Source organism: Hippocampus bargibanti, linkage group LG11 (genome assembly GCF_051943395.1).
Source record: "Hippocampus bargibanti isolate YZ-2025 linkage group LG11, ASM5194339v1, whole genome shotgun sequence".
Lineage (NCBI taxonomy): Eukaryota > Metazoa > Chordata > Actinopteri > Syngnathiformes > Syngnathidae > Hippocampus > Hippocampus bargibanti.
Genome location: NC_142744.1, coordinates 17,713,328 through 17,726,002, shown reverse-complemented (window position 1 = coordinate 17,726,002; position 12,675 = coordinate 17,713,328). Strand labels below are relative to the sequence as shown.

Here is a 12,675-nt window from a genome sequence, read left to right as displayed (position 1 = left end):
CTTTATTTAGCTTATGCAGCTTTGCACGCCTACTTTTAACTCATTCACTGCCATTCCCGAATTTATTCGGGAATTTAAAAGCATGACATGGAGCGCCATTCCCGAATTTGTTAGGTTTTGTTTATTCTTGCGGGGAGGTGCGGTTGAAGCTTGGGTTAGACCTCTGGCAATGTTTTTCTCTCCCAAGAAGAGGCAGCATTTGCCTTTTGTACAGCCGCACTTTCAATGCAGATAACTCTAAAGCCAAGTAAGCTCAAAGTAAAATTTGTTAGGATGAAAAAAGAGAGTCTAAGTTTTCTTAAGCTGCATTGTTTATGTAGTCCTAAAACTCAATATTCTGTGGGTCCTGCAACTTCAGTGAAAATGACAAAAAAACTGGCACTGGAGTGGACACATATCGTTTGACAGTGAATGAGTTAAGGAGTAGGTACTCAATCTGCTGTACTTCCAAGTGACACTTGTTCACACATTTTAAACGTAGAATTTTAAAGTTTGTGTGACCGCAAAGATAGGATTGGTTATTTCTTTCTTTTTTTAACTTGCAGCATTTTGATTGTACAACACCATCAGCCCCCGAAAATAACATTCTTGGTGTGTAAAGTTATAACAAAATTTTGCTGTAAAAAATTGATTTGTTGATTATTAATCATCTACAAAAATGATCCTCACATTGATCCATGCTTGTTTGTATTCATTTAACCAATAGTTACAATATCAAATGTGCCGAGCTGAAAAAATGTAAAATGCATTCATGAACAACAGAGGGCAGCAGAGTGCCTGCAGTGACGGATTAATTGACCAACAGCCAAATGATGTCACTCACCAAAATAGGGCTCATTGGGGCAACCCTTCAAGCGAACACCCTTCTGTGTGCACTCAATCAGGAAGTGGCGCACTAATTCATTGGCAAGATCGCCGCCTGCCAAACACAAACACACAAAACAAGGTCAATACCATACTTAATGATCTGTGGCCCGTTTTAGTAATACAGTATCGCCCGGCTGATTGGGAGCAAAAACGGCAATTCCCTCCAAGCGAGCCGGGTAATTCCCCCAAACGCATGAATTTGCCGCCACTGGTGGGATGACTGGGATTAAGATTCCCCAGGAAAGCCTCAGAAGGGGGGCAGGAGGAGCTGAAGAATGTCTCAACACAAAGGCTGGGAGAAAGACCCGTTCCTTGAGATAGGTTGGGTTTCACACTCATAACAAAGCACAATGGGCTAAACTGAGAGTGAAGAGGCGGGGGGAACCTTGTCATGATGTCAGCACAGGTGCCTTTGGATTGGACTGGGATCATGGCCGAACAAAAGGGGACAGGTGTGTATAAGCAGTGACCATAAAGCTATGTCCGTATATTTTTGTGCTGTTCGGAATGAACTTGAGGGGGAAAAGGGCAGCATGTATTTGGATGCACACCTTTTTACGATAATATGCAACTCTGTGATCCTTTGTGTCACGCTGGAACATGTCCAGAGAATAATTTACAACAGATTATTTTCTTACAGACTGTGTCTTTTAGGTGTTCAATTACCTGACATGTTTCGGCGTATACTTCCGCCTTTGTCAGAAATTCTGTTGTAAATTAGAGATCAAGTAGACACGATGAATTTAATAACTAAATAAACTATGTCCAGAGAACGTTTGCTTTCCCGCAGACGTCGTTTTTGTTCCAGAAATAACTCTTCTGGCTCAACAATCTCATTTGTGTGAGCCCCATGGTTGCTTCCCAGGGGAAGGTCTCTTCTGGATGCAGCACGTCATTTATGAAGGGCCGAAACATAAGCTGTTCACCCGAGACGTTTTAGGCATCGGTGCTCTGTTTTGTTTCATTGCAATGATGCCCAAGAGGAGCTATACAGTGTGGTGAAAGGGCGACTCTACAATTCCGGTTTGCGGGAGAGGGGTGGGTACTGTGGATGGTAACACGAGATGGCTTGAGAGTGATTTCCAGGATGCTTCTGTTTGTTTGATTCTGCGAGACAGATTATTAACTCATTCACTACCGTTCCTGAATTTATTCGGGAATTGAAAAGCATGACGTGGAGCTCCATTCCCGAATTTGTTCGGGTTTTGTTTTTTCTTGCGAGGGATGGGGGCGGGGGGGTGGATAAAGCTCTGGTCAGATCTCTGGGAATGTTTTCCCTCCCACGAGGGGGCAGCATTTGCCTTTTGTACAGCAGCTCCCACTTCCACTGCAGGTAACTCTAAAAACAAAGAAGCTCGACATTAACTTTTTTTTCTGATGAGAGAAGGGAGTCTAAGGATTCTTACGCTGCCTTGAATGTTTATGTAGTCCTCAAACTCAATATTCCATGGGTCCTGCAATTTGAGTGAAAATGACAAAAACACTGGCACAGGAGTGAACACCTTTTTGCACATTATCTGGCAGTGAATGAGTTAAACCTCCTGAAAGGTACTTTATCGAGTACAGATAAGGAGCTAAACTCCGTTTACGTTCAACATTAGCAGGTGTGAGGTGAGCAGACCACTTTGCTTTTAACAACAGAAAAGCTATACGTGAGTCTCTTTGTAACATTATGGAAGACAAAATGAAGCCTTCCTTAAATGAAGCAGGGTCTGTGGACTCCGACATCGGGCTCTCCTATCTCTGTGGTTAAAGTCACAGATGTAGTTTAAAAGCTCCTTGGTGGCTTTTACAGCAGCTCCTAGATTTTTGTTTTTCTCATTCTTTTTCCTTTTCTCTTTCTTTCATAACTTTGCTGCTGTGAATTAGGAATTTCTCCAATTTGAGACAAATAAAGGATATAACTTCTTTATCATCGTCATCATCCTCATCATGATTCCCCCACAATGAAAACGACAAAGCTTGAGGTTGAAACTGCATTGTGGTTCCCAAATATAGTAAGCTAAGCTTGGCTCCTTCCAATCTGTTGTCCCTTTTGGAATTTCCCAGTTTTCTGATTTGCGGTAAGGCTATTTTCTCCTCCTCATCCGTAGGTTCTCTCACATTTACAAAATCTGCTAGAATGTGGATAGTCTGGATGTGTGTATTCTACATAAATAAGAGAAGCAAATTACTGCCACACCCAATCCTAATAAAATATATCCCAAAATGTTCAGATAGCTAGTGAACAATTCCACTTGTCTGATGCATTTTGTACCTTTTTTGCTCTGCTGGAGAACAGAAGCCGGGGGTGTGGCCACCTTCATTGCTAGCCCGTAGGCGCCTCTAAAAGAATGGCTGTCGCGCACAATGAAGCAGCCTGGCTCCTTGTCCTTTAAGACTGAGATGGCTGTGGGACAGAAACATGATAATCGTGAGTTGGTTCTAAACACAAGTGAAATAATGATAAAACCCGGAAGAATGAATGAGCACAGGCAACTTGATTCTATATAATATTTGATGGCAATTGCGACGTGAGGAGCAGAGTTATTGCATCGACACATTGCTGTCAGTAGTGGCCGCCCTCTTTTGAGGGCAAGACCGCAGTCCCTCACAAGATGCTTGGTCCCGCTTGACCTTTGATGAGTTAATATACCTGTTGTGCAGAAAGTCAGAAAACATCTCTACCATGCTGTGGACTCGTGCAGTTTAGCATTAGTCTTGTATGTGTGGATCAAATTTGACACCAATCAGACAAACTGGACGCCTTTATTGTTAATGCTCCTTCGAAATGACCCTAAATGAGCCACTTCCTGTGTAGACTTCCTGTGACCGTTTTGAGAGAGGTTTTTGTAAAAGAAAAATTATGACGCTGTAGCCGTTGAGGAATGAGCACACACGACTAAATGTGGAGACGTGTTTATTCCAACGGCTAACAAGTGGATCTGAACTGAACAGCAAAAGCAGTGTAATATATGTAACATGAACCGCCCCCTCCTCTGCACCTGCTGGGTGAGATGCCTGGTCCTAGTGCCCGCCACACAGCCCCCCCCCCCCCCCCCCCCCAGAACACCCAGAAGGAAGATCAAGGTGAAAATTTTGCAGGGGGCTTAACCAGCCTGCCCCAACGACTACGTAGTCCGTCTTTCGGTGGTGAAGGTGATTCGGGCGAGACCTCAGTGGGGGAACGACACTCAACCCTGGCATGCCGCGGTGAGGCTGGAGGTTTCGGAGGGCGTCCGCGACGTGGGGCCTGGGCCGGCGAAACGTCCTCGCCTGCAACTAAATGAGCCGGTTTGAGCCTGTCTATTGAAATACCCTCCTTCCGCCCACCCATATCGAGCACAAAACTCTTTTCACCGTGTTCGAGCACTCTAAACGGGCCGTCGTACGGCGGTCGGAGGGGAGAGCGGTGGGCATCGTGACGCACAAAGATGAAACGGGCTGACCTAAGAGCAGACGGAACAAATATTTTGGGGACGCAGTGGTGAATTGGTGCTGGAGCCAGGGGCTCTGCTGGCAAAAGGGGGAATGAAGGTGCACCCGAAGCTTCAGGCAGAAATTCACCAGGAACGCGGAGTGGTTGACCGAGCACTAACTCTGCGGGGGCGGCGTTAAGGTCTTCTTTAGGGGCCGAACGTAACCCGAGCAGGACCCACGGAAGCTGGTCGACCCAGTTACCGTCCGACAGCGCGGCCTGTAGCGCGGCTTTCAGTGACCAGTGGAAGCGTTCGCACATCCCGTTAGCCTGCGGGTGGTAGGCCATAGTGCGGTGTACCTGCACACCCAAGGACTGCGCCATGGGCCATGCACCAGAGCTCGGACACAAACTGGGGGCCTCTGTCCGAAGTGATATCGGACGGCGTGCCGAAACGTGCGACCCAGGATGACAGAAATGTCCGGGCAATGTCTGTCGAGGTTGTGGAGGACAGGGGGACAGCTTCCGGCCACCTAGTGGTCCGATCGACCATAGTGAGGAGATGTGTGCAACCCTGCGAAGGAGGGAGGGGCCCGACCAGGTCCACATGGACGTGGTCAAATCTCCTGGCCGGAATCGGAAAAGTTTCTAGGTTCGCCCGGGTGTGCCTGTGGACTTTGGCGCGCTGACATGCCACGCATGCAGCTGCCCACTTCCTGACGTCCTTTCTTAACCCAGGCCAGACAAACTTGGCCCCAAGTAGTTTGACTGACGCCCGGACGCCAGGGTGTGAAAGGGAATGAATTGAATCAAAAATTCGCCGACGCCACTCCTGCGGAACCACGGGACGAGTGCGACCCGTAGACACATCGCAGAGGAGAGCGGGACCCCCTTCACACACTGCCACCTCCTCCAGTTTCAGGGCCGTGCCTGCTGCCTTGAGTTTGTGGATGTCCGGATCCTCAGATTGGGCCGTGGCCATCTCTGAAAAATCCACCCCGAGCTGGACTGGACACACGATCGTGCGTGACAGGCAATCGGCCACAGGGTTACATTTGCCGGCCACATGCCGAATGTCTGTTGTGAATTCGGAAATAGCCGCTAGATGCCGTTGCTGTCGGGCGGACCACGGTTCGGTCACCTTGGACATGGCGAATGTAAGGGGTTTATGATCTACGTAGGCAGTGAACCGGCGCCCCTCGAGGAGGAAACGAAAATGGCGCGTTGCAAGATAGAGTGCTAACAACTCTCTGTCGAAAACACTATACTTGCGTTCGTTATCTTGCAGCTTCCGACTGAAAAATGCAAGGGGCTGCCATTCGTTCTCCACAAGCTGCTCAACCACCGCCCCTACGGCAACATCAGACGCGTCGGTGGTCAAGGCCACCTGTGCGGTTGAGATCGGGTGGACCAGAAGAGTTGCACCCGCAATAGCTTCCTTGGCTCGTTCAAAGGACTGCACTCGTTGCGGGGCCCACTCGACGGGGTCATTAGCCTTCTTTTTTCTCAAGGCGCCGTAGAGGGGTTGTAGGAGGTCGGCTGCGTGAGGAAGAAACCGGTTGTAAAAATTTATCATGCCCAAAAACTCCTGCAAAGCTTTAACTGTGGCTGGGCGGGGGAAATTCACCACAGCCTGCACTTTGGCGGGTAAGGGGATGGCACCCTGTGGAGAAATGCGGGGCCCCAAGAAATCGATCTTGGGCAAACCAAATTGGCACTTCACAGGGTTAACGATAAGGCCATGCGCATCAAGACGCTTGAAAACCATCCTTAAGTGCGACAGGTGTTCCTCTGGTGAAGGGCTGGCCACAAGAATGTCGTCGAGGTAGACGAACACAAAATCTAGGCCTCGCAAGACTGAGTCCATCAGTCTCTGAAAGGTCTGTGCCGCCCCCTTCAGGCCAAAAGGCATACGGAGGAATTCAAAAAGGCCAAAAGGGGTTATTACTGCAGTTTTTGGCACATCTTCTGCCCGTACCGGAACCTGGTGATAACCGCGAACGAGGTCAACTTTGGAAAAGATCACGGCTCCGGCCAAACGTGCGGAAAAGTCCTGGATGTGCGGAATTGGGTAACGGTCGTGTGTGGTTACATTATTAAGCCGACCAAAATCACCGCACGGCCGCCAAGAACCGTCACTTTTGGGGACCATGTGCAATGGTGAGGCCCACGGGCTGTTGGAACGCCTCACAATGCCCAAGCGCTCCATCGTCGCGAACTCCCCTTTCGCCATTGCCAATTTTGCCGCGTCGAGGCGACGAGCGCGGGCAAAAACTGGCGGGCCAACCGTGGGAATGAAATGCTCTACCCCGTGTTTAATATCGGCATTGGAAAAGGCGGGTGTGGTTAATGACGGATAATCGGTCAGCAGGCATTCATAAACGTTACCCGATGTTAAATAATTTGCATGCGTTAACGCCCCGAGTCCTCCGGCCTCACACGGAAAAGTGGCGAAAGAGATGGCGTCAATCAAACGACGGTTGGCAATGTCCACAAGAAGTCCGTGAGCACATAAAAAATCGGCGCCAATTATGGGAACTGTGGTCGCGGCAACAATAAAGTTCCACTTGAATTCCCGTCCGTGGAAACGCACAGTCACCGACCTGGAACCGAAGTTAGCGATGGGCGAGCCGTTAGCTGCGCACAAGGCAGGCCCGCATCCACCTGCCATCTTGTCCGCAGCGGTGGGGGTCAGCAGGCTTACTTGTGCCCCGCTGTCCACAAGGAAACGTCTTCCTGACGAGGAGTCCGTGACGAAAAGCAGCTCGCTTTCGTTGCTGGCGCCCACGGCTGCTACTGGGTTTCGGGCGTTGAAGATTCCCGTCGTCTCGTAGGAGCAGGGAGGTGCGCAGTGTCGAGCCTTGGCGCCAAACCGCTGATGGAAATAGCAGGTGGCTTTCCCGCGCCGCTTCTGCGATCCCACTGCGGCCACGACGGTCGGATCGATTTGCACGGCTAACCACCGTATCGCCAGAAGCGCTCGATCTGCTCCTTCCGCCAAGCCACGATAGTCGCCGGTGGCTAGGCACGTCGAGTTAGCGAGCACGGCGCGCACTTCGGGTGGTAGCTGGAGAAGGAAAATGTGGGGGAAAAGGAATCCGCCATCATCCGAATTTAACAGCGACAGCATTTTGTCCATTAGATCCACTGCTGTTCCGTCGCTGAGTCCGGGAAGCGAAAGAAGTCTGTCTGCTCTCTCGGAGGCCGATAGCGTGAACCGCCGGAGCAGCAGTTGTTTGAGCGCGTCGTACTTCCCGCATCGTGGAGGCGCGCGCAGAAGTTGCATCATGCGATGCGTTGTCGGTTGGTCGAGGGACGCCACGACCATGTAATATTTTGGGTCATCTGTCGTGACGCCTCGTCGGTGGAAAAGTGCTTCCACATGCTGGAACCACGAAGCCGGGTCGCTGTGCCAGAACTCGGGCAACTTCGCGGCGTAGGTGGCAGCTGCGAGTTTGGGCGCCGGTCGTGGCGACATGGCCGTAGAAGATACATCTTCGTCCGTTGCCATGAACATTTCCATCGTCGGGGTCACCAGTGTAGCCGTTGAGGAATGAGCACACACGACTAAATGTGGAGACGTGTTTATTCCAACGGCTAACAAGTGGATCTGAACTGAACAGCAAAAGCAGTGTAATATATGTAACATGAACCGCCCCCTCCTCTGCACCTGCTGGGTGAGATGCCTGGTCCTAGTGCCCGCCACAACGCTACTCATGATAGATAGGCCTTGTGAATTTTACGTTAGGCTAACTGCATTTGGGTTGTTGCAACTGAATGAACATGATTATTAAACGTGGTGAGTTTTTTGAGCATGTGAAAATGTCCCTTTATTTGTACTCAAATGAAAAATGGCCAAGAGACAGCAATTTGAAGCAGTTCTGCTGCATAAACCTACCTTGGTCTCTTGAGATGTCAGGCTTGTACCAGAATTTGGATGTGTCTTGTACAAATTTGACTGTAACCTTGCTCACAAGCACATCTGAAAAACAAACAGCAACAGAATGAATTCTGAGTGAATTTTTAAGGGCAGTAGCCCCCTCGCCCATCCTTTTTTTTTTTTAAACGCATTCACTGCCATTCACAAATTTATTCGGTTTCTAACGCTGTATTGAATATTTATGTAGTCCTAAAACCCAATATTCTGTGAGTCCTGGAATTCAAGTGACAATGACAAAAACCCTGGTACTAGAGTGGACACATTTTTGCACGTCTGGCAGTGAATGAATGAAGTTCCTGGCTCACCTGGCAGAGGTGAGCCTGATCTTGGTATCTGAGCCGACAAATCAGGCAAGACATTGGGGAAGGGGATACTAAGCGAACTTCCACTGTGAGGGCTTGAGAATCCACTCAGGGCTGGGGAGGCTGTTCCCCCACGTTCCCCATCTGACACCCTCTTCTTCTCAGGCAGATGTGGGGGTTGCATCAGGTAGGACTGTGATTGATTCTCAACCAACGAGCTAAGGTGATCTCTTTCCCTACTCCCGTTTCGGAGTAGCAAAGCAGGGGTCGGACAGTGTGAAGCGTAGTCAAGACCTAAGTCATCCTGCTCGTCAAAGCTTTGGGCAGGACTGTGTCGAAGGTCATAGCGAGCACTATGGCTTCGCTGGCTGCTACGAGGTGAGCTGTGGGCATTAGGAGCCGGGTGGACATGTTGGGGGCCGTAGTCCAGTGATGTGGGGTCCTTGGGGGCTTGCCTGTTGGAAGGGCAGTTGTTCAAAGATGCTTGACGGCTCAGGATGGGATGCTCTGGCCACGACTGGTTAACCGATGGGCTTGAGTTGTGAAAAGGACGACAAGGGATGATAAACAATAACAACACGTAATTTTACATACGGAGCTGGACGGAATTGTACCTCTCTGTCTGCTGATGTGATCCAACGAAGGAGGCAGTCTGCACCGTATTTTGTATCCTGTGGCAGTCGATGGTGGAATTTGACACACTGTCAACTCCAGCATGATTGATCATCTCTGAATACCCTTGCGTGAGAGACAAGAAATTATTATAGAGCTGATTTCTTTCCATTTTGTGTTCATTTCAATTGAAAGAACCCACAAAAGAAATTATAGAAATAGCCATATAACTGGGAAATATTGCCTCAGAGCAGAGCTGTGGAATGAGTCCAATCAATTTGTGGTTCACAGGATATGAAAACAGTAGTCATCAATCTTTATAAAACTAGCTTCCTATTATTTTCGCCACAAATCAGATTCAATTGAGCAGACTGACATAATTAGGTGAACGCTCAGTATTGCACAGCTTTAGGCAGTGTCTTTATTAATCAGTTGTGCGTTTTATGTCTCACCGCGTCCACAGCGAATGTTTCAGACAGGGGGAAGAAAAGTTTGTCTTTGTCTCATGGCTTATTGGCCCACAGTAACCATGGTAGTGAGACAGAACTGAATGTTGCCAGGATTCTGGCTTTGGGTGTCTGGTTTGAAGAGGCACAGTGGGGGCAGCGTTTCATTCCCTGAACAAGTTTAGGCCACAATGAGTTAATGATACAGGGATGTTGAGTGGGAATAAAATACAAGACGGCAATACCAACTGTCTGTTTGTGGGCATTTGCAGATTTACAATGTTGCTGTGACGTTGTGTGCTAAACGGAAAGGCTCCAAACCAACATGATGAAATGATTAGGTTAATTTTATTGAAGTCCTTCCCCCACATGCTGGTATGACTTCCTATCTCGGATAGCAATCTGGAAAACAGACTGTCTTCCACATTGCAGATAAACCCCACAAAACCAAACGGGTGGATTTAAGTCATCAGATTTGTATTGACTAAAGAGGTTGCACCATTGAGTGGAACAAAGCCCAGTCAGGATCTCTCCCCGCGTTTGATTTTTTTTTGTTTCACTCTCAAGAACATCATTGTAAAGATGTCACATAGTATAAAAAAAAACTTGACAACATTGAAATGGACGTACCGTGGTCAGTCCTGAAGCTTCCATAGGAGTTAATGCAAGGGGGTGGTGTTTGCCGGAAAGACTGAGTAAATTCTGACATATTTTTCACTGTAAAGACAACAACGTTTTTTAATGTAGAGTACTCTCAAAAATTAATAACTAAACCTGAAAGCCATCTCAACATTTCAGATCAGACCACACATCTTTCCAACGAGTTGACAATCAAAGGTGGTACTTGAACTCCACGTCAAAAGTCCTTATGGGTGAGCTAAGTGTGACCGATTGGAAGTTGAGAAACAACCTGGGACGGATTCACCAAACCCCCATTTTTTTATTGCATCATTTACATCAGCCTTTACAAAAGGCTTTCTGGTGGGCATATTCACCTGGCAGAAAAGCTTTGGACATACAATCGAGTGACTATAACAGACTGCTAGTCTAGGAAAATGTTAGTTACGTAGAAATGTCTCTGCACCCTTCTCTGGCTCTGAAAACACGAATCTTTTTTTTAACCAGATTCAGACACTCGCATCACATAAGGACCAAGACAAACCAAATGATTGTGAAGCATCGAGCAAGAAGGCAACATTAGGGAGACGACAAGTCAGTTATTCCCTCAACTCACCGTAGGGTGTGGGTGGCGATATTGGGAAGGCGGGCGTGGGTGGGGTTACATCACACCGAGCTGCAACTCCGCTGTCTGGATCTGGAACTTGCGTCCTGTAGTCAGCACTGTCACTCCTGCAAAACACGGTATGCTGGAGAGAAATTGTGTAAATGGTATAAAGCCATTGAATACACAACAACAGTAGAGAAAGCTGTAAAGTTGATCATACTTGTGTCTGTGGTAAATTGGGTGAATGCATCCTCTGGTTTCTGTATTCTTCTGCCCCCGTCCTCCCAGCGTTGCAGAATCTTGGGTGATCTGTGATGTCACTTCCTTGGCAACTCAGACTTCGTATAACCTCCCCTTTGTTGGATTGGAGAGCTGGATGAGGAAAATTGTGGGTCATCAAATGTGAAACAAATTCCTGTAGTTGTGGTTGGGTTAGCATATTTGCGTTTAGGTTCTTCATTACTGTTTCATGCGTGAAAAGCGGCTTAAGTCATGCTCGAAGGTTCCTCAAAGGCTAATATAGATGCAGTCTAGATTTGAGAGGAAAGCTGAGGAATGCGAGTGAGCTATCTGGTGGTCCAGTGAGTGTGTGTGCGGTCAAGAGGTGGTGGGGTTTGGTGCTGTGACTATGCTTAGGAACGTCACTTTTTAGCACTAGGGTGTTAATTTGAACCCTTCCCGTGAGCTCAGAACTGTCAGTCCCGAAGAATGCTAATGATGCCCAAGTGCTAATAATGGGGCTCATTAGTCGTATTGTCTGGCGATTGACCAATAGCTGTCATGTCGTGGTGGTCACATTTTATGAACTGTCTGCTGTTGAGTCAATTTCTGTTTCTCCTAATGCATATACAGTTTTAGGAAATACATTGTTTTTGCATAAAAATGATAACCCAAATGTTTAATGAAGATAGCAATCAACATCTCTGTGTTACTTGCCAGTCTGACAATACCACACGACTGGCATCTTAACATTCAACTGACTAAATTGATCCTCAAATTTTCCTCCTCATCGGTCTTTAATGTGAACGGATCATTTTAGTACAGTGTCTAAACTACTGTCTTTTTACTGCAAGAGTATAATATGAATAAAATATAACACATGTTGAGGCTTTTTTCAAACTTGTTCCCTTCCCCTTAAAAGGCCTTCTTGTAGTTGATATGCACAGACAGGTATGACTTCTTTGGACTCAAATGGAAAAATATTTGCCTGCAGGCTCATAACTCCTTCACGGAAATTCCTCAGGCCAACCATCATCTTCATCAGCCCACCCTTTGCCAGCCAAAAATACGAACTGGAGTTGTGATTCGCACGCAGCCCGATGTGGATGATTGCCTTTTCTCTCTGGCTCATTAGTTTCCGACTAAAACATTGATTTAAGTGCATTGCAGCTGTCATTGACTATTCAAAGATTTAAGAGAGTGGAACTTAATAACCATGTTGTTTTCTAGCCTGAAGTTCAAAGAAGGTGGTCAACTCCGACTTTTCCAGCAGTGTGAAAGCCACACGAAAAGCTATCAAGGCACATACATAGTGCCTTTGATTTTTTTTTGTGATGTCCACCACAGTGCTGGGCACAATAATAATAATAATACAGTTAATTTACAAGCACCTTTCTGAACACCAAGGAGACTTTACAATAAAACAACAATACATAAAATGTATTGTTGTGGTGAAAGGAGGGGGTTTCAGTGATGAGGAATTTTGGACTAGTTGGAGTTTATGTAGAAATTTTTCATTGACACCGAAAAGAAGTGAGTTACAATAATCGATACGGGAAGTGACGAGACTGTGGATAAGGATAGCAGCGGCGTGAGGAGTGAGAGAGGGACGGAGACGATTGATATTACAGAGGTGGAAAGAGGCAGACCGAGTTATGTTATTTATA

General features: G+C 47.4%; 1 protein-coding gene across 4 annotated transcripts in view; it reads right to left on the bottom strand.

Moving 5' to 3' along the window:
- LOC148891825 (tensin-3) overlaps nucleotides 1-12,675 on the bottom strand; it is a 48,217-nt gene that overhangs the window by 5,394 nt on the left and 30,148 nt on the right. For 2 of the 4 annotated variants that reach the window (XM_089009135.1, XM_089009137.1), the window contains 8 exons: nucleotides 11,010-11,161; nucleotides 10,799-10,931; nucleotides 10,195-10,281; nucleotides 9,121-9,244; nucleotides 8,510-9,039; nucleotides 8,163-8,246; nucleotides 3,125-3,256; nucleotides 824-919 (listed from right to left, as the gene is read on the bottom strand). In XM_089009135.1, coding sequence (XP_088865261.1) covers nucleotides 824-919; nucleotides 3,125-3,256; nucleotides 8,163-8,246; nucleotides 8,510-9,039; nucleotides 9,121-9,244; nucleotides 10,195-10,281; nucleotides 10,799-10,931; nucleotides 11,010-11,161 — 1,338 coding nt within the window. Of the gene's footprint in view, nucleotides 1-823; nucleotides 922-3,124; nucleotides 3,257-8,162; nucleotides 8,247-8,509; nucleotides 9,040-9,120; nucleotides 9,245-10,194; nucleotides 10,282-10,798; nucleotides 10,932-11,009; nucleotides 11,162-12,675 lie in introns of all 4 variants that reach the window. The other 2 variants (XR_016116542.1, XM_089009136.1) reach the window with 2 other exon arrangements.